The sequence below is a fragment of the Mustela nivalis genome (assembly GCF_964662115.1).
Source record: "Mustela nivalis genome assembly, contig: HAP1_SCAFFOLD_1249, whole genome shotgun sequence".
Classification (NCBI taxonomy): domain Eukaryota; kingdom Metazoa; phylum Chordata; class Mammalia; order Carnivora; family Mustelidae; genus Mustela; species Mustela nivalis.
Window position 1 is genome coordinate 17,407 of NW_028135415.1, and position 25,333 is coordinate 42,739.

At 50.1% G+C, this 25,333-nt stretch overlaps 1 protein-coding gene across 1 annotated transcript in view; it reads left to right on the plus strand.

Moving 5' to 3' along the window:
- Positions 1 to 384: 384 nt before the first annotated feature.
- Positions 385 to 25,333, plus strand: part of LOC309857776 (glycerophosphocholine cholinephosphodiesterase ENPP6) — a gene marked incomplete at its 5' end in the record, with an annotated part of 33,712 nt that continues 8,763 nt past the window's right edge. The window contains 4 exons of the mRNA XM_082750528.1: positions 385 to 496; positions 8,941 to 9,082; positions 9,776 to 9,955; positions 12,967 to 13,104. Coding sequence (XP_082606654.1) covers positions 385 to 496; positions 8,941 to 9,082; positions 9,776 to 9,955; positions 12,967 to 13,104 — 572 coding nt within the window. The remainder of the gene's footprint in view (positions 497 to 8,940; positions 9,083 to 9,775; positions 9,956 to 12,966; positions 13,105 to 25,333) is intronic.

The window sequence follows — 25,333 nt, forward strand, 5'->3', positions numbered from 1 at the left end:
ACCTAATACTTGATTTTAGAATAGACAAAGACACACTAGAAGACTTAGCAGTTATGAAAAAATTCTATGGAAAAAAAGTTTTAAATGAGAGCTTTCTGTGTATGAATTAATTTTGTTTCAAGTTGGGAAAGACCAACATTATCCAATTTTTGCTGGTCTCTGTTATGGGACACCCATGTCCCATAGGAACGACATTTGAGAACCTCTACTCCAGTTAAACAAAATTGCAGTTAAATATGCCACTTATCAGCAGTAAGTTCTTTTATTTCATGAAAATGAACCAAAATTTCATTTTGACTAATGTTGTTTGCTTCCTGAAATAAGCTCAAAAACCTACCTTAATTATTAAAGAAAGTAACCATTTACCATCTTTTTCCTTCTTAGGCTGTGAGGTGGAGATTCTTGGGGTCAGACCTACCTACTGCCTAGAATATAAAAACGTCCCGACAGATATCAATTTTGCCAATGCTGTGAGTGATGCTCTTGACTCCCTCAAGTAAGTGTCCCAAAGTTTCAGCCAAACATTGTTCTTCATTATTTCCAGGACCACTAATGAATGCTAAAGTGAATTAGGAAGGTTTAGTACCGGTGGAGTAATGTCTCCAAGAGGTGGTTAACCTCTTGCATGATGACCGTTAACTGCTACCAGAGAGCCATTGTGAGTGAGTCCTTTCAGGTAGGGGCACTCTTCGTAAATGTTGAATCAGGAGCAAGAAAGTCCAAAAGGGTGTGAGACTTTCTTCTTTACGTTGATGGACCATAGAGAAGCAATATGAAGGTCAAGATCTCTCTAATTAAGATTTAGGGAATGCTTGAATTTCAGAAAATGTCATTATTTGGTTAAAAGGGTGGATCTTTGGGGAAATAAATTTGAAAAAATTGCCTGCTCTCCCCATATCTTGGCAATGTGTGAAACACATTAGCGCATTAGAAGATAGAACCTTTTATTCCTCCCACGTGGAACAATGACACAGAACTTAAAAAATGCAGAAATCATTAATGGTGTCTAAAATAGCACACAAGAGTCTGTCAGAGAATCTGATCAACAAGAAAGGTCAGGAGAAAGCCTCAAGGCTGTCTCAGACGTCGCTAGATGTGGAAGTCAAGATGGGAGACCAAGTGGGCTGTACCTGAGTAATCAGCAACCAAGAGGCTGTAGATGTTGGGAGCTCTCTCATTTCCAGGACCAGATTTGCAGTTGCCTTGGCTGCTGAGTGGGCTTCCTGGGTAGCATCAAGGCAGAAAACCCGTAGCATTCAGTTTGGACACCAGGCAGGACCGTAATCCTCCCAGGAGAAAGAGCCTGGTTTTAAAGCTGGGCAGACTCCAAGGGCCACCAGATCCTAGGCACTGCATACAACTCACCAGCGGAAACCGCGTGCATTGGCCCATAGCTGAGATTGCCCCAGGTAGAGAACTGACCAGTTATGAATCCCATTCTTGCCATCACCACCCCAAACATCGCAGGGAGCACCAGTCACCCCCACAGAACTGTACAGGGAGAAAACAACACCCCTCCCTTCGCTGCTTCTTAGAATAATTCCGCTTCCAGGAGACCTACCAAGAGGGCGTGCTTTGAGGCACAGGAAGGTTCAGGCTCTGACAGACTGGAGAGAAAATAGGTTTGAAATACTTAAAAACTGAGATGTAACAAATTTTAAAGTTTAGATTTTTTTTTTTTTCTGGAGGGAAAAGGGAAGGGACAGGGTCTGGAATGAACTTTAAATAAATATTATTAACTATTGAATAAATATTCTTCAACATATGGTTTGTAAATCATGTGTGTTATACGATCCTGCCTCCTACCTACTCTGCTTTCTTTTCCTTGCCCACAAGTGCTAGAAAACCGCACACACATGTGATGGCCTGGAATATCATGTTACAAACTAGTTTGTGCAGAGCAGCAGGGTACTACACGCACAGCAGATGAGCAGAGCTAGAATTCTGGAATAGCTCTGTGTCCCTTCAGTGCTGTTTCCAACATATCCAAAAAGCTGGCCGCCCCTACAGACTGTGGCCACACTAAATATGAAAATTTAGAACATAGTTGTCATACAGATACCTCCAAAGAACCCAACACTCCGGGAGTATAATCATTTTCACATTCATCTTGCCTTGACAGCCGAATGGTCCTTCACTGTATCCAACCCAGTGATTCAGCAGGTGGGGAGGCACACAGACCCAACAGGCTCAGGTTAGCCAGTGCCCGCTAGCTGGCCCATCCAAGCAGGCTTCCTCGTCCTGAGGTATCACGGCATGCTAGAGGAACGGGTGCTGGGCTCTGACTCCTAGAGAAAGTTCTGCTTCTCTGTTTCTAGAGAAGTTTTACTTTTTCCCTTTTCAAGCAACATGGCAAAGCTCTGGAACACTGGGGAACAACATCTTTACCTTAGAGCACAGCATTTAGAAAGGGGAAGGATTAAGTGGTGTGTGTGTGTGTGTGTGTGTGTGTGTGTGTGTGTGTTTAGCAAAGGCACTGGGCTCCCCTGGACAGAAAAGGCTACCAAGAACTGCAGGCCCAAGAAGCTGGCCCTGGGCTAGACCTCTACCTGGTGTGACCTGACGCCAGCCACCACATTGTTCAATTGGCACTTTTCACACTGTAGTCTACACGAAAGGCCTTGAACTCCGGGGGATGGCATGCATGTGATCTACCAGGGAACGATGCTTCTGCAGTTGGGCAGTGAAGGCCAAGGCAGGATGGAATCAGGCCAGTGCAATTGTCTTGTGGGGTCTTCATACTGTCAAAGTTAACAGGGTCACCAGAAAGGGCCCCTGTAAATAGTGGTTGGAAAGCTGGAGAGCCACCATTTCTAAAACTAGTCAGGGCTTGAAATGAGACAGAGGGATAAAAGGAAGAAAGACAATAGGCCAGATGATACCTATTGCCTGTGGAAAGCAGTAAGATGAGCTAGGCTCTCTTGCAACGAAAAAGAAGGAACCTCCTTTAACCAACCTATGCAGATTGATTGATTGATTTAGAGCGGGGACATGAGGGGGAGAGGGAGAGAGAGACTCTTAAGCAGGTTCCATGGAGCCCAACGTGGGGCTTGATCACAGGACCCTGAGATCATGACCTGAGCTGAAACCAAGAGTCCAACCCTTAGCTGACTGAGCCACCCAAGCACCCCTAACCTATGTGTTTGAATTCTTTTGCTCTGTGTGTTAGGCAAAGACACATTAATTATTTATCTTTCTATCAGATGGCCCACAAACTAGGAGCAAACTTTGGACTCCATAGCTTACCTCTTGGTTTCTGCTCAGCTCTGTCTCAAAATTCCTACCTATCATTTGAAGAGTGCTTAGAGTTCACACGAGTGTGCAAACACAGGCACACACACATTTTTCCTGATCAGTACTGCTTTCAGAGTGTCTCTGTCTGCTCTGCTCTTAGTCTGAGAGGCAGAGAGAATGGGATAGAGGATAGATAGGTTTTTACAGAAGGCAGTTAAGATTGACCTATGGACAGCATTTCAGCAAAGGGTCTGCTCAGCCAAGAAGCTGCACGGTTCTGTAGGAAGGGGTAGTCCCATTTCCATGTTTGATCTGGGCATTGCCTTCCAGGCCTCATAAAGCTTTATTGACCCAAGTCATATCCACAGTAGATGCTACCTCAGCACCTGACAGCCTCTAGCCTAGAGGGAAGGAGAAGATGAAAAGAATTCATGTCTTCAGCACCCACCGGCTAGCATTGTGTCAAAGGCGCCATCGCCGTTGACCCGTTCTGCTGTCACATCTACTGGACTGCTCAGGTGTCATCTTCCCCCTCTTACAAAGAGCCTGCTGACTCTCCCAAAGTTACGTTCATTGCCTCGGGTCACCCACAGCTAGCAGGTGGTGGAGCCGGAGCCCAGGTCTGAGCAAGAAGCGCCTGGATGTTTCAGAGTCAATGTCGCAGCTCTTCTTCTGGTCTGCACCCATACCTCTGACATACCCCAAAACTCAATCAGATGGAGGGGATGGCTCCTTCCAAGTCACCCCTGTGGGGCTGTCCTGGGCCCAGGGCTCACGAGGGCCTGAGGTGGACTGGCAGCCATTGTGGTCTGCCTGCTATTTGCCATGTCCAGCAGTATACGACCTTGGTCACAGGCATGTTAGTTGCCATGACTCCACACACGGGGACAGTGAAGCGATTCCCTCACCCACACAGCCACAACAGGAAGCTGTTTGCCATCACACCACTTAGAACTTCCTCCTGGAAGTTCTGTTTGTAGGCTAGTCATGCTTTGGCAGGCAGGAAAAGGGGCATGAGTAGCTCCTCTGGGGATTACAGGGTGTGGGGGCAGCAGTTTTGACAGTGGTGACAGCTCTGAAGGCCTGGAGGGGCCAGGAGGCTACTCCCAGGAGATGCCTGATGCTGCCTCTGGAAAGGATTGGTCAAGTAACAACCGGCCAATGGGAGCAGTGGACACAGCCCCTGTCTATTGTCAAGCTCTATGGAAAACAGCCCCAGAGGAATTCCATTAGGATCCCAGAACATCAGTGGCTGCTGGTGGCCATAAAGGAACGGTTGGATGATGCGATGGTTCTTTCCACAGACCACCGGGCAGCTGGTGCAATTGTCCTGGCCTTTGTCCCTCCTCCCCGTGGACTCTAAGGGAAGGGGCTCAGCACACAGGCTGACACCGTCCGGCCGCATCTGGAAGGAAGAGAGAAATGGAAGGCACCCCCTTCCCTGTGCTTCCCTGTTGCTGTGTGTCCAGCACTTCACAGACATCAGCTTGTTTCATACCCAGTGTAGTCCTCTGTGGAGGTCCTTCACAGGGCACGTCGAGGCTTCCAGATACTTCTGCTGTTCTCGAGACCACCTGCATAGCAAGGTTCCCATCTTTGAACCCAGATATGTGTAATTCCAATGCCCTATCGAAGTGTTATCTTCAAAACTAACTTCTGGGGGCGCCTGGGTGGCTCAGTGGGTTAAGCCGCTGCCTTCGGCTCAGGTCATGATCTCAGGGTCCTGAGATCGAGTCCCGCATCGGGCTCTCTGCTCAGCAGGGAGCCTGCTTCCTCCTCTCTCTCTCTGCCTGCCTCTATGCCTACTTGTGATCTCTCTCTGTCAAGTAAATAAATAAAATCTTAAAAAAAAAAAAAAACTAACTTCTGTCATGTGCTCAGTACCTACGTATGTGAGAATTATGCCCAAGTTCAAAGCACTTTATTTCTGAGGGGATCCGGGGATGACCCCGCGGCTTGAAGGGAGAATGTGAGAAGCACACGTGTGAAGGAAAGGAATGATAGAGGACGATGGCGTACGATTATCATGAAAAGCCAAAAATGCTTCCCAACTTAGAGGACAACCAGACCATGACCTTTGAGACTGCTTTCTCCATCAGGGAAAATAACCTTCATCTCACTGGCTTCCTACAGAGTAACAGCTAAGTTTACACAGTCCAGGCTCGAGTGGGTCATAAAATCTGGTGACCCATAAGTAAGTTTAATATTAGACACCTGTCTCTTAGGACAGGGGCATGACAGGCAGCTGTTTGGGGGGCCTTATTTCTACGTTTTGGATCATTTTTCTTAACAGTTGGTAACTTCAACCATCCCTTTGAATTGCCCCCCATTTCTCTCTCCCTAAGTCTTCTCCTTCCAACTCACTTCAGTCAGGAAAACGGATGTGAGGTTATGAACTTTTACACTGAAAAGAGATATGGACAGCTTCTTAAGATGATGGGGGACTTGGGTGTCTCTGATACCCTAGGGATGAGGGCTCCTTGCAGCTCTCAAGTACTGGGCTGACAGCCACATGTCCTTAGGCTCAGTTCCTGGACCCCCTAAAGCTATAAATTATAAACGGCCAACAAGAGGTCTGCAGGCATTTCCACCCATCGCTCCTCACCCAGCTGCTCCGTTACAAATGAGCTGACCCGTGATGGGGACCAGATCCATGTGGAAAACTGCTGCCGACCAACAGTCTGTCCGCTAAACTACAAACAGGCAAGAGCTCTCAGCCCTCGAAGACTTGGGTCCCTAACGAATCAACGGAGCTCCAGCCTGGAAATCTTTCCCAAAGGCGCCCGCATAAATCCCTGACTCGCCGGCATCCAAACTCCAGTGTTCGTGGCACCTGGGGTCGGCAGCTCCTTCAAAGGAAGTCATCAGGTGAATCCGTGACATTGGCTTCTCGATCACACAGAGATTTGTGGGTACGGCGCAAAGCCTGCAGGAGACTAGCCAAGGGTCTGCTGCGTTCAGGGGAAGAGTCTGCGTTGCAGTGACCTAAAAGCATGTCATTGAAATTGAAAGCAACTGTCAGCCCGTTTGTGCAAATTTCCCCCATGCAAGCCCTACCCTGGAAGCACGCACACTTAAACCCGGGATACCGTGTGTGAACCCGCACATTTGAGCAGCTACATGTGCAAGTGCATAAAGCATGTAAAGGCTGAGACTCATCTGAGGGCGAGATTTTCTGGAAGGTTGCATGCGTCCATTAGTTTAGCCATGTGACCAACACGGGCCTCACAGCAGTTTAGGGATGTGTATGCAAGTGCCATTTCCTGGCGAGACATTTTATGCGCCGCCCACACCCTTGCGGGCCTTGCAGTGACTTTTTGTTCTCTACCATCTATAGATGGGTGAGTCATTCACACGTTAGCGAGTATGAATAATGATAATATCACTTTTGAAAAACACCTGACCCGGTCCCGGTTGCGGAGGAGGAGAGTGGTAATGGTATTTGTTAAGGAAGGGCCGGTTTGCTGTGCTCTAAAAAAAAGAACACACCCGACCAGCAATTTCACTTGAAACGAATGTCCCCTCAAAAACATAAATAAGTGCCCCTCAGGGAATGCTTAGAACGTCACAGCATCATTAAAGGGCACGCCCTCGGGGCAAGCAGGACCATAGTGAAGGAAGATGCTAGGTGCAATATTGTCTGAAAACCATCCCCCATGTAGTGAAAGGAGTAGACACGGACTTTCAAAAACCCAGGCTGGTAGAATGTTCTGATCTTGGAGATTCACGTTTCCAGGTCTAGCTATGTCTCTGTGAGGCCTTCAGTATGTCCTAGAATCCTTTCTGACCTATTCCCCACCTGCAAAATATTCAATTGCGTTTCTGTAAGGACGCTTCACATAGTAGTTCCGGAAATCCAAGACAATCCAGCCCACAGACATGACACATTATCCTTCAAGAAGGGATTCTTATAAGACAGTAAGGACCATTTCCACAAGAAGAATAAGCCGAATGCTGCTTATTCTTGTGGGCCGTTGAGTTCTTAGTGGTTGTGGTCCAGGCTTTGTAGTCAGCCCAACATGGGTTTGAGTCCTAGTTCCATCTCTCACTGGCTGTGTAATGCAGGCAACTGTACTGAGCTCTCTGTTCAATGCATTCCTATCCTAAACGGTTGCTGTGAGGATTAAATAATGATGGAAAAGCCTTCAACATAGTGTGTCATTTACTGAGCACTTACTATTAGTAGACTTTCAACTGTTATAGAGCACCAACTGTATGCCAAATACAGTAGGCTACAACTGAGCTACAATAGAGCATGAATCGACATCCCCCCAAAGAGCTTCACAGCTTAGAGTCATCAAGAGGCAACTACAGCCCAGCATGGAAGAGCGTTTACCAGGAGATGAGCCTGGAGAGCCGCAGGGGCGCCCGGGGGGCTGCCCAGCTGAGCCTGGGGCACCAGAGCCAGCTTCCTGGGAGAGGCACCATCTCCCCTGAGACCTGGAGGAGGCGTGAGAGCTGTTTTTAACTCTGGCCGTGCAAACCACACTCTCTGAACTTCCGGGAGGCAATTTTCCCTCCTCTGTGGATTGCAAGACCCAAGGCACAGCAGGCTCTGAGGTCACACGTTCTTTTACTGCTCATGTTCCAAGTGTTGGGGCAGACTCATCGGGAGACACCACGCCATCTCATTGGTGTGTGTGCCCTTAAAATATGGCTCTTCTGGAGAAATAAGGTGATTCCACCAAGAGTATTGATTATTAGCTTCTGTAAAGCGCAAGCAAAGGAATTAGCTTGAATTTCTTCTGCATTGCTTCAACTTCTGTCAGTCACTATAACTGCTCCCGTCATAAGCGTCATCATCAGCCTGATGACTGTTTCATTTTGGGTGCTTTGGGGGGAAGTCGTGGGCAAAGCTTGGCGGGAGGTGGTGGAAAGCCCTGTGTGAGGGAGGGAGGTACCTCACACCACTTTTTTCTCCCCTCCCTGGCTCTGCAGGCCTCCTGCTCCAATTGAGATCACTAGTTCCTGGTCATTCTTAGCCCAGCATCAAGAGCTTGGATTATTAGTACTCTGCCATTATCAGTATCATCAGCACTCTGGCCAAGAGGGAGAGTTTTTCCAGAACCAGGGTCTCCCTGGGACCCACAGAAGTGTGGTCACTGTTAGAATTCACTCTATATTCACCCTGGAGCTGACGGTTCATTTCCTCTATGAAGGGTCAGCTTCATGTCAGTGTCTGCTGACAGCAGGCCCTGGACGCTGACCTGTTTGCCTTCCCCAGGCCGTGCTAGAAAAGCCTACTCTCTTCTTTCCAGGGTCGAACACACAGTCTGCTGTCGTATTTAGATAACTCCTTCAGGTCCAGCAATAATCGAACAGTTGTGATTCAAATGATTGCCTCTAGTTGTTCTGATCTTATGACAACGGGTGGCAGAGTAGAGCTACGAGAACTGTCCCCTGCCCACTACTGCCCCTTCCAGCTCTTGGGGCATGATGAGTGATGCCACATGAGCCCAGAGAACAGATGTCCCCTGACCATGCTCTCGGAGTGTTGCACCGAGGAGCTCAGGATTGTCAGGCCTAGATGCAGCGGTCATGTTTCTTCCTTGGCGATCACCATGTTTGTTTTAAGGTGTCAGCTTTGCCTGGCCCACAGCAGGGGCCTGGGGACCCTAGGGTTTTCACAGAGGACTGCTGGTTGGAGGGGGAGAAAGCTGCTGAGGGCCTCCCTGACCCGCATCCCTCTCACTCTGCTCCCTCCAGGAGTGGCCGGGCGGACCTGGCAGCCATATACTATGAGCGCATCGATGTGGAAGGCCACCACTACGGCCCCTCATCGCCTCAGCGGAAAGACGCACTGAAGGCCGTGGACACCGTCCTCAAGTACATGACCACGTGGATCCAGGTAACTGGCGACAAGGACCATGAGGCTGAGCTCCCCTCTTGTCAGTTTCTTCCTGCCTCATTGGCTGTCATAAGCCCTCAGCGTCTTCCTTCTCGCCGGTCCTGGCGGACGAGGCCAGCACCAGGCTGGGATGGGGCTCTTTTCTTCACCCAACCCCTGCTCAGACACCAGGGCATTCCTTGCTTTACGACCAGCCCAGCAGGACTGACATGACCGGATTGGCGTCCTACCTGGCTTGTTAGCCAGCACGGTCCTTTACCAAACCTAGTAAGTCTGTGAACCAGGTCCAAGCGGGCGTGGAGACCAGACCTGGGTTCTGTCTCTGAGCCTGCCACCCCCTTGCCTGCTGACGCTCAACAAGGTAAAGCTTTCCTGGGCCTTATTTTCCACGTTTGTGGAATGGGGGAGTGACAGCTCCCATCTTAGCACACAGGTCTGCTGAAAGAGCCAAAAGGAGCGGAGAGCAGACAAAGTAGCTCGAAGGGCTCCAGCCCAGGAGGGATGATTTCTAGCACTCCTGGAAAGGGAGTGTGCTCTTGCATTGCCCCGCTCTGGGTGCGTCTACGGTGACGTCCAGCCGGTCTCATCGGGGCAGAAGAGGAGATGATTCAGTCTCTGAGTGAGGGAGGATCCTTGCCCGAGTGAGCGCATCTCTGCCGGGTCACTGTCCTGATGGCCTTTGTCCGCCCACAGGAGCGGGAGCTTCAGGAGCACCTCAATGTCATCATCTTCTCAGATCATGGGATGACCGACATTTTCTGGATGGACAAAGTGATCGAGCTCAATAAGTACATCAGCCTCAACGACCTGCAGCAAGTGAAGGACCGAGGCCCCGTCGTGAGCCTCTGGCCAGCCCCTGGGAAGCACTCTGAGGCAAGAAGCTCTCTGATGGGAGGGAGAGGAATGGGGAGGGGGGGGCCTGGCTGGGGGAGGGGCTGAAACACGCCTCCTTCCCATGGCTCCACACTTGATCTTTGCCCTGGGGCTTCAGCGCTGAAGCAGGGAGCCATGCCGGGAGCTGGGCCGCCCAGGGCACGTGACCTACCTCGCGCTCCCTTGACCTCTGCCAAGCTGCCCCTCCTCCCATGTGTGTCTTCTCTTCTCTGAAATGGGTGTGATGGACTCTGCTCCATAGATGTTGGTGGAAATTAAATGAGATAAAGGATGTGCGGTGCTTGGCATGTTAAGCTCTTAGCCCTTAGTAGGGCTGTGTTCTTATTGGCTGAAATGCGGCGCTTCCCAGGCAAACCCCGGGGAGAGCGGATGCATGCAGAGAATGCTCTTCGGAGCAAAGCTGCCCATCTGATCTGTTTTCATCAGGGAACTGGAGATAGGAACGGGATGAATGAACAGGGGCTGAGGCTGTGCATGTCATAGGTCAGCTCCTTATCTAAGGAGGCACGCTGCTTGGGTGCAGATCCCTGCCCGATCACAAACCAGTAACCCACGGCTCCCTGACCCAACCCCTCTGCTTTCCTTCCGAGTCCACGCGGGTGGCGATGCCATCAGAGCTGTCCTCCTGGGCTGCTAGAAACCCACAGAACCATGCAGGGCCCACCTCAAGGATGACATATGGGCCACTTATTACAGTGATCACCATTGCAGTGGGGGCATTTCCAAGGGGGTGCTCTCCACATGCACTGCCCTGCTCAACACTCTGAGATGGCGAGACGTTTCTCACCCTTCTCTCCAAACCATAATTATCTGCAGTACTTGGCAAATCATGATAAGAAAATAAGGGACAAACAGCATCTGGTCCTCCTGCTTCACCCCATGTTGCCTTGTCACATTCTAGGGCAAGCTCTGGGACGTCCACCCGCTCCCAGAGAACACTTCGTGCTCTGGACCAGGAGGTGGGTCACTTTCTTGGGGGAGGCTCAGACTGCTGTCCATGACAGTGCCAACCCCAAGGTGCCAGGAACTGGCCTAGGAGCCTGATGCCTCCACCCATCCTCATAGCATGACTGTGGCTAACAGTGGAAGCTCACTGGTGTGGATGCGCACAGCCCACGGAAGGCCAGCGTCTCTCCTCTGGTACTTTCGACTTCCTCCTGCCCGCTCCCATATCAAAGTCCGAGATCTGTCCATTTGGGGATGGAGCAACACAGTTGCCAACAGTGCCGCTCCTCTCCAGCCTTGTCCCATTTCCTAGGTGGTCGCCGCTTTTACTCAAGTTCCGTGGTCAGGAAGCAGAGGTGCTGACCATTTGTACAGCAGCTCTTGAAATCCCTCAGTATGAAGCCAGGAGGAGTGCTCTACACATTGGCAGGCCCCCCAGAAAATGGCTTCTTGCAAAGAAGTTGTTTCCTTGGCGAGGAAGATGATCTCCGTCTCCAGCTTGGCGCTCGGGGGACAGGCTGCCTCCAGAATGCCTGAGGATAGGCAGTTTACGAGCCGGGAGAGCTTCTTCCAACATGACGGCGTTCTAGCCAGGCGGCTTTGAGCCGCCCAAAGCAGTTGGTGGATTATTCCACAGTGGGGACTGTGTTTGGGTGACAGTTCATCATGTGATGGGCACAACAGTTTGTGCAACCCAGTGTGTGTCATCGGATTTTTCACAAATCCGAAATCTGGCTGCAGATGCGTCCCACTTCCCTTAAGAACAATGGATTTTCTCAAGTAGGAAATCATCACTCGTGGGGTCATCAGAAATGCTCTGCTTTAAGCCTCAAGGCTAATTCTCCAAATGTGAGCTGAAAAACTCAATTTTATATTCGCTTCCACCCAGAAAGATGGGCCTCCTTGGACTAAGGGCCAATGAGTCAACATCAGTCCATTGATTTCAATGCCAGCCATAAATATTTAAGCGGCTGGAAGATATTGGAAATATGTGCAGAGTTTACACCCCTCATCATGAAATTAACAGTGTAATGAAGGGCAGACAGATGACTAATACTTTTAAGGTTCTGATGCAGATAAGATGTGCTCTAGGTCAAGTCAAAGGACAAATCCCCTTTCTTTGATCTTTGTTATATTTAACATTAGGCGGACCAATTCCTCATTTGCCTTTTTTTTAAAAGATTTTATTTACTTATTTGACACACAGAGAGAGATCACAAGTAGGCAGAGAGGCAGGCAGAGAGAGAGGGGGAAGCAGGCTCCCCGCTGAGCAGAAAGCCCAATGTGGGGCTCGATCCCAGGACCCTGAGATCATGACCTGAGCTGAAGACAGAACTTAACCCACTGAGCCACCCAGGCACCCCCTCATTTGCCTTTTAATTTTATTATAGAGTTTTTGACATAGACAAGCTTCCGTAATTTTTTTATTAACTGTTGAGTAGACAGATTATTATAAAATATTGAAAAGTATGAAGTTATCGTTTCCATAATTCTCCTTATAGTTTTACTGCCTATGTTCTTTAGTTTTATAGTTATTCAAACTGCAAATAATAATAATAATAATAATCCTGTCTGTATTCTTCTGCAACTTGCTTCATTCTGTCTTCTCAAACTGAGATTCCTGAGGTGATGGCAGGTGCCTTGTGGAGCTGTAATCTGTCCCTGTTCGTTGCTGTATAGTATTTCCCCCAGAGAACCTTGTGAGTCATTTCTACCTTCCACAGTTGCTGGGCATTTGGGCTGTTCCCGTCTACAGTCTATGTCCCTCTCTGTGTCTCCCGGTGCACGAGTGTGAAGGGTTCTTGCTAGGTTCCTCACGGCTAACTTTTTAGGTCACAGGATGTGTGGATCTTCAGCCTTAAGAGACGAACCCACCTTGTTTTCTGAGACATACAGAAGTTCCTCATTCTTATGTTGTCAAACGTATCAGGTGCTTTGGTCATTTCTTTGGTCTGTAACGTTCTCCCTCTCTTGCATGTGCTGTAAATATTCATATATGGTTAAGAAATAGAATGCCAAACTGCTGACTCATGTTCTCTCTGCAGGTGTATGACAAACTGAGAACAGTGGAACACATGACTGTCTACGAGAAAGAAGCCATACCGAGCAGGTTCTACTACAAGAAAGGGAAATTTGTCTCTCCTTTGACCTTAGTGGCTGACGAAGGATGGTTCATAACTGAGGTAATTATACAAATTCTGTCAATCACCCAAAGGTAAATAATTACTCAGCTTTTGCACGTTAAAGATTTTGTTTTCACTTAAGTGCCCTTCGTGGCCTTCTCCCATCTTTAGAGGCCCAAGTCGCCTTAATCCGGTGACTTTGTAGACACACAATGGCAGACGTGGACCCAGAGCCACTGTTCAGACATCGTGGCTCCAGACTCACTATATGTTAACAAACTGCCCTTAACTCAATTACGCAGGCTTACAATGTAACCGATTCAGTTTTAAGTGCAACAATTACCGCGAGCCAAAGCCGTTGCTTTAGGGCAGTGGGAATCCAGGAGATGGTCAGCTTTGCTTTCACCTTGAAGAAAAATGTTTGGCAAACGTAAGTGCAGAGATCCAGGTTCCCCGCTGGATTTCGTAGAGGAGATTACCTTGCGTTTGGGCTCCAAACCTCATTGCCTTGCACAAAATGGACTTTAGCAGCTCCAGCCTGCCTGCCTTGACGGCCAGCTCACTGGGCTCTCTGATCAACCTCGGATTGCTGGCTGGTATGCCCCCCCCCCCCAGCCTTCAGGGGAACCGGGGTCGAGGCTGATCTAGAATCAGTACACGGAGAGGGCGTGGCTTATCCTAGCCAAGTTTGGAGACCCCTCTCAAACAGACCAGCTTGCAGGGTGAAAGAGAAAGGTAGGTATTGGCACCTGGCGGTCGTTGGTCGACGCCAATGAGATCTAAGGCCTAGGACTAGCATTTATCTGCCAGAGAGAGGATCAGCAGAAAGACGGATCAGGCAAATGGATGGAAGTCTAGGGACCTAGGTGTGGAAAAATGAGTGTTCCTTGACGTGAAACCAGGTCATTGAGGAGGACTGAGTCATTCCTGTGTGCTCTCAAAGAGGAGTATCTATCTGGTCACCAAGGAAACAGAACAGACCCAGACAGAGCTGTCAGTCCGCACAGTCCTGAGACCCAGCGGGGCCCACCGAATCAGTGGACTTGGGCTTCCACACCATGTGAGCGTAAATTTCCCTCTGTGCCTCCTCACGCTTCTTTGTTCATTCTAGCACACCGTTTGATGTTTTCCCGGGGTGAGATTATTCTGGGCTCCCAGGATTTTCATGCACAGTGGTTTGCTCACAGCTTTGCACGAACACACGGGCTGTCGATTATGTGATCTGGCTAGGTGTGTACACGGCTGTGTTCCGGATAGCCAGCTTTCCCAAATCACTCAACAGGGCTTGCATTTTGAAAGTTTCTCAGTTTAGGAAGTTCTGGTGGAAAGCTTTGACTTGTTCAAAGCAAAGAGGTGATGAGGGTCAGTCTGGGTACCTTGCAATCATTTCTTAGGATGATTATGTGCCTCTCCTGTTTCCTTTCTCATATTTAGCTGAAATCAAGTGCACTGAGAAGCTGGTTCATGATAGGAAGGGGCGATTGAGGTGATTTGGAGTAATTTATGGGAAAGCCATCTATCTAAGACGAATAAGAGTGGCAAAGCCAAAGACACAGCACAACTAATGAGACGCCTTCTCCATTCCAGTAGGAGAGGCCCCAGAGCCTCCGGTAGGGTGGGATGAGCACCAGGAAAGCTGCTCTAGCTTTGAGTGCTTTCTGGAAGTTAAGAGTCTTAGCAGTAGCACATCCAGCAAGGAGATGCATGTTTTTCCAGGGAGTGACTAAAACACACTGGCGGGGGATCTAGAAGTATCAGCAAGATGCTCCTCGTTATCATTCATATACCACTTGAATACATGTGCCTTAAATAATGAAGTCTTATTACCTTATATAACTAGAAGTCGACGTTCATCCAGCAGGTCAATCATATCAGTCATATCAAGACCCCGAGTCAGCTCTTCTGCCATTCTTTTGGCTTTCTCTTCAGGGTTGCAAAATGGCTGCTGCAGCCCAAACCGTCACATCCCTCAGGTCATCCCAAACAGAAAAGAAAGGGTATGGCTTCTTTTTGTATGTCTCTTAGTTTTATTGGGGAACAAAAAATATAACCCCAGATTCAGAGGCCGATACCGGTTTCATGGAACTCTGACAATTATAAAATTTGAAAAAAATATGTAATTATGAGTATAAAAATAGCCACTGGGTGGCTCAGTGGGTTGAGCCTCTGCCTTCAGCTCAGGTCATGATCCCAGGGTCCTGGGATCGAACCTCACATTGGGCTCTCTGCTCAGCAGGGAGCCTGCTTCCCCATCTCTCTCTCTCTCTGCCTGCCTCTCTGCCTACTTGTGATCTCTGTCAAATAAACAAATAAAATCCAAAAAAGATATATTAAAAAAATTAGGTGTAGGGACTCAGAAGAAATGCATGAGAGTGAGAAGCCCTGATGATTAAGCTTCTCTAACTGCACCGTTCGTTAATCCACTTCTGCCCAGACCCAGTAGCAAGCCTCCTCCTAGGTCTCATCCAGAAACAGCAGTTTCTAACAGTTTCTAGCAGTGTGGCTAGAAAATTTCTGCCTCAAGTCCACTTTGGTCCTAAGTTCTAGCACTATGCTGCAATGTGGACTGACCCGCGGCTACAGTCACAAGACAAATGTGATACAGAGACTGCGGAATGAGGCACGCAAGGTCCCTGAAACCTAGATACAAAGAAGAGGAGTAAGAGGAGAGTGAGGACAAACGTGCTGGCAGCAGCCCCCTCACAGAGCCCAGTGACAGAGCGGATGGGGCCCCATTGCTGCCTCCCTGACCTCCCAGCGCCCCTCCCCTCTGCACTGAGGGTCCACGTACCTGCTCTTTTGCAGGAAGCCTGCCGACCACTGTGTCTTCTGAGAGCCAGCCCATACCATATTATATAGTATGTTACCTTATATTACTTTTGTAATTACACAATACACATACATATGTTTGTGTGAATTAGAACTAAGTCAGGGGCTACCCAGTTAACTGTATGGCTTCAAAAGCAGGGGAGAAGCCACCAGAACAGAAGGGAAGAATGTCTAACAGCTGATGATTACTTGAAAAGCTTTTTTTAAATATATAATTATTTCAAAAAGGAAATTTGGGGTGATTTTTTAAATATTTGAAGCAGAAAGTGTTTTTTGTTTTAAAGAAAGAAACCAGAAGGAAGATCAATAAGATGTGAAAAAATAAGATTCTGAAAGTTTTAGTGTTGACCCATTAAATATCGGGACTATCAGTGTTATCTTCCTGCTTTAATTACTGACGGGTGTTATAGAACAAATCTTTATCGATCATTACTGGTTCATTAGAAGCTTTACAATGACTCCTCCCCCACAGTTTCAATGACATGAACATAAAGTCATTTTCCCTTCTGCGGGTAATAAATCCATTAGGAAAAATTTCTTCTTAAAATTTTGGCCAATGACAACAATAACAGCTATTTTGAATAAATTTCCCCTCCCCCCCTTACTGTTTCTGTTCCTTTCAGTGACTCTGCATGGAGGATATAGTTAGTCCTGAAAGTAGCACACCACAACATAACATGGAATATAAATATGGTTCTGAGCTTCCTAGCAGCCTGTTCAAAGAAGGAAGCAAAATCAGTAACATTAATGTAACTTAGAGGGTCATCACATAAAGACACAAATGTTTCTCTGAAAAATTCTAGTTGTCCCTGAGTCCCAAGAGAAATTAGCTGTCTTTCAGCCGCTCCTTTTTGTACCTTAGTTTCCTAGACCCAATGAATACCTTTATCCTTTGACGCCTATCCTTGAATTCATGGACTTTTTTTTCAAGACTCACAGGTAAAAATTATAATTTCAGATTATACCTTGATAGAACATGGAGTTTTATCTCTTTGTCTTCTGAAAAATCCTAGAGACAAGTGTCCATTTTTTTCTTGTTGCCTCGATCTTTTTTCTTTTTCATCTTTCTGTTGGTCATTATACTTAACATGACACAGAGAATCGAGAACCCTGCTCACCATCTTTGCTCCCGCTTTGTGCTGGGCTCTCCGTCTCCCCCGCTGGCTGTTTGCAGAGTCTCTCCCCAGCGGTAGAAGAAGGCTGTGTTTTGCTCCATGACCTGCACGGCAGCGCGCAGCACATGTGAGGTTGTTTCTGTGCTGGACCGTACTTAGGGGCTGCAGCAGGGGCCAACTTCTCAGGCCTGAAAGCAATCTCTCCGGGTCTGGGTTTGAGCAGCTGAAGCTTTCTTTCTGAGTTAGACGTGATTAGAAACACAGCTGAGTCAGGACAAATTGGTGCTGGTTGGGGCCAACCAAAGAATCCCATCTCCCTTTGCTTCCCCCTACGGCCACCATTCAGCAACAGGCAAGACTCGGCTTCCTTGGCAACGATGCGGTTCCCATCTAAACACCAACTTTTTGCTCCCGCTTTACATTTTGCAGACGCTAAGCCTTGCTGCTCTACTGGGAACACTTAATTGAGTTCATTTTTTTAAAACGGCCCCTAAGAGAGCTGTCGCCGAAAAAGATAAAGACAAGGAAGCAGGTTGAGCCGGTCACCTGGCATCGCACGGTTCCCCGCGTGGCTGCTGTTGCTGCCGCAGGAAAGCCGAAAGCCGGCTCCGGCCAGCGGCTCCCCGCAGCTTGCTTCCGCTTCTGCTCTCTTTAGTAGGGACTGGCTTGCCACCCACTGCCAGCCTTGGCCCTGGCGCTCCCCCTGCAAGGGCGGCGATCTGAGGAATCCGTGTTCCCAGACGACGGACCACACACGAAGGGTGGGAACACCCAGGCCACCCACCTAGGTCAAGCCCCGGCCTGGCACCCCCGCCAGGCTCCTTTCTTCAGAACGGCTGCCCCCGCCCTCCCTGTCTCCCTGAGACCTGGTCACTGTGAGAACCTCTTTGCTTGTGCTTGCCAGGAGTCAAAGGCCACACTCTTCACCAGCCCCCCCACTCCCCTGTCCTCTCCCGAGGTTTCCCTCACCCCTGCTCTACCCCCTCCCCCCTCTAGGGGCATCTGCAGTGGGGCTGGACATGGATTCATTCCGATGTGGTGGTCCAAGGGCCCTCGGAAGGCGGGCCCCACGTGTCCTTGGCATATGGGACGGTCAAGGACAACACAGGGAAATGCAAAGGAAGCAAATGCTAGCGGTGGTTTCCACCAAACTCAAGTGCATTCTTCCAGCCCCTCCATCCTCCATCTATAGGCAACGTCCCCCGCCACGTGCCCCCTCTGTCCGCAGCAGAGTGTCCCTCCAAAACCCTTTGTAGGCAGAGGCAGTGCAAAGCCAAAACAGTTACCATTACTTCATATGGAAGAATTTTTGGAGTGTTCCTGGACCCAGAAATTCACCTCTTAGGCTTTTTTGATACCTTAGATCCCTGTCTTGCTATGGACGCACAAAATAAATCGAGATAAAGCCCAGATGCTCACAGACACAGTTCGAGGCTCTGGTGGCTTCCTGCTGAATGTAGTTTCCAGGGAAGGAGCTGGTCTGTGCTCCCCCTCCCGCCCCCCCACCCCCCAGCCCCGCCGCTGCTTGGCTGCACGAGGTCCCTACGAAAACCCAATGCTGAACACCATTTTTGCTTTTCACCTTTATTCCTAGAAGCGAAAACCCTCCTCGGATTTCTTTCGGTTAGCTACCAGTATATTAGCTCTTTTTGTAAAAACAAAGTGGTGTCACTCGAACTTTCAAAAAGCGGGGGACACCTGTACCTAAAAAAAATCAGCCTGTCCTCAGCGGGCTCTGGTAACATCAGTCAGAACCCCGGGGTGCTCTTTTCTCTTCGACTCCAACCTGTCCTTTAGCCCAGCTCCAACACCATCTCTCCCAGGAAACACCCAACTCTCCCTTAATAGCCTCTGTCCTGACATTGCCACCAAAGCTGGAATCACTCCCCTACGGGCTGCATTTGTCCATCTGCCCTTGAACCCTTCCTTCTGGGCTAGAAACCCCTTGCAGTCAGCCCCGTGGCGTCTCCGCCTCCGTTTTCCTCCGTGGAACCTGGCACGTGGCAGAGGCTCAGCGGCATGTTTGTGGAATGTGATTTACTAAATGAATCAGTACATATTAAGGCGGTCGATTCCGGGTTCCTCTTCCCAGGCCGTTCGCTTTGTATCTGTAAATCAGTAACCAAATAAAACAGAGAGGTCTCCTGGGTCAGGAAGGCCTTTCCTTTGGGCTCATTATCAGTAGCCAGAGAAGAAACTTGAACAGGGAGAAGGTGTTCAAACCAGTGATGGCAAGTCTAGCTTCTGCGAGTCGACAGCTGGAGCCCAGGTGTGGGACACAACGGCTCTCGCCAGTACCCCCTCCCCGCTCTGCAGGGGCTAAGTCCCGTAGCCTCTCCTAGACAGCGTCCCTGTCACTCCACAGTGCTCAGAAAGCCAGGATGGTGCCCCAGCCCGCGGAAGGGTTGTGAGACACGGTGCTCTCTGTTGATCTTCCGGACTCCTACCTGAGAAAAGTGCAGCTAAGCCAGACCCAAGCTTCTCAGGGAGGCCAATATTTGTCTCCAGAGGCAAGATTTATTTTGAAAACTGGCAAAGGATATGAAATGCCAGGCTCAATTCTAAGGCCTGGGGTTGAGTGGCAGTTAGGCGTGGACCCAAAATATTTGGGGGAAATCAAGACAATCTGGAATACGTGGCTTCTGAGTGATAGTGGCAGCCAGAGTGGTGCTGTCCAGGCCCAACTAATTGAGCTTCAGGAAGTCGGATGTCGGGTGCAGGGAGCTGCTGACTTTCTGGGGGTGATTAAGGTCGTCTGGGAGGACATGCCCCCCCCTCACCCTTGGCACACTTCAGTAAACACAATCCCGGGGAAAAAGGGGGGGAAAAAGGGGGAGCCCAATCCACGCATCTCTAGCCCTTCACTGAAGCTGCATTTTCTGCTCAGAGGGTTGGGCTGTGTGTGGCCGCCCGGCTTTCCAGGGTCAGATCAGGGCGGAGGCCCGAGTAGTTAGGTGCTGTGTTAGAAACGCAGGCTCCTAAGACACAGAGACACTGTTGGAGAGACATCTCTTAGCCCAGAGTGTTCCCCACCACCGTTCGATGGGGGTCCAAGGACCCACGGCAACAGGAAGCGTCTCAGGGAAGCAACAGGAAATCCAAGAAACGGGTCTGTGATAGAAACCATTGCTCAACCTTAACCCTCCCAGCAAAGTCTCCAGAGCCAGCCAAACTGTCGTCACTGCCACCAAGTCTGAACCGAAGCCACCCCCAACTTGATGGTATCAGGCGCCTCTTTCAGTCTGAGGTGATGTCAAAAGCTTATTTTGTGTTTTCCAGGACCTGGGACGTTTCTCTCCTAACCATGTCCTAGGCGAATGAAGTAGATTTCATTTTAGATAGATGTTCCCGTTTTATTTATTTTAATCTGACCAGATTTCCCCCGGGTTCCCCAGAGCCCTGGAAATTCGGGGAGAGGCCTCCTCAAGAGAGGGAGGGGGCAGACTTGGTGCCCGACCCCACTTCCCCGGGAAGATTTGTACAGTTAGTGGTTGGAAAGAGGGATGACGATTTATATCAAGTATAAATAAGAAGCGTCCTTAGAAAAGGACAGATAATTTGACATAGCACAGGATGGGTGCCTGGTGAATAGTTTCCAGGGGTTTCCAAACCTGACTCTACATCCTGATCAGCTGGGCAGAGATGATTAAACAGATTCCCTGCCTCCTCCTGGCCTACTGAAAGCAAATACCCAAAATCAGATCCAGGATAAGTAAGCTCAGGGCAGTGTCTGCACGGACAGGCTTGGGAACCAGCGGTGTAGACAGTGAGCGCTCCCAGTGGGGAAGACTGGACCGGAAGTCAAATGGAGCAGGAGGCACCAGACAGAGCCCTCCCCAGCCTCCCCACACAGAGTCATTTTGGGGTGCGGAGCAAGAGCTGGCGCCCAGATGTTGACCCGGCAGCCGGCAGCCCTCCCGTCTCCTCAGGAGTATTTCTGTCTGCAGCTGAGCAACCATTTTCTGATCTACACTGAGGAGAAATCAGAAGGAAGAGGCAAGAGCTCTACGTGTTAACGGAGCCCCAGAATGCAATAATGAAAGAAAAAAATGAGATTTTGCTATAAAGCAAAGACTTGGGCTACGTGCAGACAGGAACCAACGACACGGATTGTTCCAGCTGCTCTTGCTTTTTGTCCCTCTATCCCTCCCTCTGCCTTTACCCTCACTCCCAACCCTACCCCCGTATCTGACCGTGCTCCCTGTACCTCTCAGCTCAGCACCGTAATGGACTGAATCCGCCGTAAAATGGCAAATTCAGAGATACCTCCAGGCAGTGTTGAACAAACTTCGTGAACTGGTTTGCTGATTTGGGCCGTAAACAGTGAACGTGACTTTTTTTTTTTTTTTTTTTTTTTTTTTTTTTTTAAATTCTAAGGGTGATTGAGACAAAGATCTAGGCGGGAAACTGTAACACGTATCTCATAAAGATGCCCCTGGCGCACGTGGAAATGCCTCCCCTCGGCTTGCTTGAATTTGGGAAGCAGGCACTGAGATGGAGGAACACGAGTGTAGAAACAGAATTACCCTTTCTCACAGCGTTTCCGCTTGTGGAGCTCTTTCTGGTTCTTTCCTGTTAGAAATGATTGATTAGTTCAATAGCTCATCAAAGGAAGGTCCCAGCATGGCTCCCTGTGTATAGAGGAAGGGTCCTGGAAAGCTCTGGAACGTGCTGAACAAATTACACTTGGTGGAGATTTTATTTAAATTTCCAAGATAGCGTTCACCGGAGAACAGCCAGCATGTCGTGGTTTTCCCTGGAACTGTCCTGAAGTGTGGTGTCCCGGCAGCCCCTCAGTCCTGGGCAGAGCGCGACGGTTGGTCGCCCTGTTGACGGACACCACCTCAGACGGGCACTGAGAGGGGAGAATGCCAGGTCTTCTCTCCTCCTCATGTCAGCCAAAGTGTCTCTGCCGTGGCTGCTTCCTTCTCATGCTTCTCCCGTACGAGGTGGAGCAAGCTGTCCCTGCCTGGCCTGGCCTTCCCCCCAGCCAGAGCTCCCAGAGGTCCGTTGCTGGGGACGCCTCGGGACCTGCCCACACTCTGCTGGAGCCATCTGGGTGGCCTCTCACAGTGGGCCCCCCCATTATCCAGGCTCACCCTTCCCACGGACAGTGATTCCCACCACAAGCCTCCCCAGGGCCTCATGGTACCTCACTGCCCGTCCCGGCCACCTCAGGAATCCATACACAGAGGCCGTAAACCCTCGTCTTTCCTCAGAGAAGATAAGCTCTTTCAGGAGAAAGAATGCCTTCCTCCTCCGTGCCTCTCAGCCAAAAGCCTAGCAGAGAGCCCAACAGATTGAGAGCTCAGCGCGTGTCTGCTGAGCTGTGGAACAAAATGGACAGGCTCTTAGATCCCTGCCTTCTCCCCTGGGAAGATAAGGACTTCTCCCAACCCTGTTGGGGCTCCTTTCCCTGAACAAGACCCTGTTCCTTCTAGATTCTTCCCTTCCCCTATTCATGAGGGGAAAACCCCTTCCAGGTGGAGTCCTTATTTGGGCCTTCTCTACAGGCTGCAGGAGAACCTGGTGTTTCCTGGGAACTGGCTGCCAACGCCACCATGAGCCCAGTTTTCTTTTCTTTTTTTTTTTTTTTAAGATTTTATTTATTTATTTGACAGAGAGAGATCACAGTAGGAGAGAGGAAGGGAAGAGATCACAGAGAGAGGAAGGGAAGCAGACCCCCCCCGCTGAGCAGAGAGCCCGATGTGGGACTCGATCCCAGGACCCTGAGATCATGACCCGAGCCGAAGGCAGCGGCTTAACCCACTGAGCCACCCAGGCGCCCCTAAGCCCAGTTTTCTTAGTGACCCCAACTTAGGGGCACTGCACTCCCCCTTCCCCATGGACACACACACCACTCCTCTACCCCTGTCTCAGCTTTGACCAAATCTGGAGGGTCTGGGCACCTCCCCAGACATAGTGATGTCTCTGGTGGCTCTGGTGGTCTCATAGGTGGTCTCATAGGTGGGTCTCTGTGGCTAGTCCCTGGGCCTGTGAGAGTCGGGCTGGGGTTAGGTCTCCTCGCCCAGCAGCTGGAGGACCCGCAGCCCGGGGATTTCTACTCTGGAGGCTGAGCAACCTGGGACACACATTGATCAGCAGGCCCTCATCTGTAGGCATCTAGGGTGACAATATGGCGTTACACAACAAAAACAGGGGAAGCCACCAGGAAAGGAAAGGGAGAAAATCGTTCTCACGCCATTTGGAAGTTAAGCCTGCGCACGTAAAGTCACCCATTCAGTCACTTCCAGGATATGCTTAGCTTCTCCCAGAAGCTGCGAGATCCTTATTACTTTTAAAATCAGTAAGAGCAGTTGTTTCACTGGGAGCAAGGTGTCACTTTAATAAAAAGGAACGCGTTCACCTACGATCGGACAAAGCCCCTGGTACCTTCAGGCTGAGGTTTTCAAGGCTCTATGTGTGTGTTCGTGGAATCCAGACTGGAATTCGTAAATCAGGGATAATCCATCTTCGTCTCCCTTTCATCTGTCCCTTTGTCACAGGGCACATATGTCCTGTGGGGGGTCACAGTTGGTGAGGTCGTCAGTAAGAGAATGTTCTCTCTGGTGCTGCGGGAATCAGTGCCCGGGCGCCCGACGGGGGAAGCAACACCTCCAATTAGCCGACAAAGCTAAATTGGGATGTGTTGTGATCTTCACCAGAGACAAAGCACAAAAATGGTATAACAGGTTAGAGATGCAGTAAGTTAATGAAAACGTTCCCAGGGAAAAATACAAGCTACAGCTGGAGAAGGAGGGACAGAGGATGATGGAAATTCAGGAAACGGGGCGTTGGTGAAACAGTGTGATTTGGAAAGCAAGGGAGCGATTTATGGGGTGAGACGGGACGGGTGTGCAATGCAGGATGACAGCTAACTAAGCAAAGGGGACTTCAGGCCCCACAACCATCACTGCCCCCCTGCGCGGGACCAGCGTACCTCGCCCCACAGCCAGCGGCATCTGGTGACCATCCCACAGCCATTTACTGAGCATCTACTTTGTGCCGGCACATGGCACACAGTCCTGTCCTCCTCCAGAAACTCTGGGAAGCAGGTATCATCACACCCAGCGGGGAAACTGAAGCTCCGAGAAGTATCTTGCCCAGGATCTGAGCCAGCTTGCAGAACCAGAAAGCGACAAAGTGGAATCTGATTTTAAAACCTTTTTTTTTCTATACACTTGAGAACTGGCCACACTCCTTGGTGAGTAAAGAGGCAAGGTCACAGGCAGTGACTTTTGGTTGTGGGGCCGTGGATGGTACATGAAGACCAGGAGACAGCCCACCTGGGTTCCAGTCCCAGTCCTGACTCTCCACAGCTGTGCGGCTTTAAGAGGGTCCCTTAACCGCTCTGGGCCTTAGTTCCTTCAACTGTGCAGTGGGACGGTCATCCACGGTCAGCACAGGCTCTCGGCAGACTACATCCCTGGAACTGTGACACGTCTTATGAGCCGACCTGTGAATTCCTGGGACTGGTGCTTCCCTGCGTTGGCCACGACCAGTCCGTTCCACTTCCTGCATCTGAAGGGTTTGCGATCTCAGACCCCGCTCAGCAGAGGTGCCTGGACCGTCAGGCATGAGTGTAGTCCGTGGGGAAGGGCGAGGGACATGTCCAGCTGGTAGCGGCCCCCTCAGGACCCACGGCTGTCGCACAAGCCAGCATCGGCCATCTAAGGAAGTTGAGTTCTGAAGGAAAGAGGGTGTCAGGGAAGTGATGGTTCCAGACCCCACCCCACATGGAGGCCGTTGGAGGAAACGAACGTGTGACCAGCCTGGGTAAGAGGAGCGGCCATGCCGTCCTCGCACGTTTGACTGAACGGAGAGGAGGAAACTAACTATCCCCAGTGTCGTGAGGGTGGGGCTCGAGAAGGGGAAAGATGGGCGTTGGATGCGGCGGCGGAAAGGGCTCGGGCTTTGATGGCTTTGCTAGGAGAACAAGGTGATTCAGTTCAACACTGTCTTTTCCAACAACGCTCCGACAGCAGTCGGTGTCCTGCGGTTCAGTCCCAAGCCCGGAGCTGGAGCAGCCCTTCGCGTTAGGGGGCTCCGTGCCACCTGACTGTCCCCACTTCCGCCACCAGCCCCGGGTCCTGCGTCCCCAGGCTACACACTGGTGTCCGGCTTGGCTACAGACTGGAGGATTCTCACAACCCTTTTCAGGTTTGATAAATGACCAGAATGGATCACAGAGCTCAGAAACGTGCTCTATTTAGGACTAGTTTTCTTACAGAGGCTACGACTCAGAGAGGCATAGAGCAAAGGACGGCGGGTGAGGGGCACGGAGCCCCCAGGCTGCCTCTGGGGTTGCCACCCTCCGAGCACGTCAGTTTGTTCCTCCATCCGGA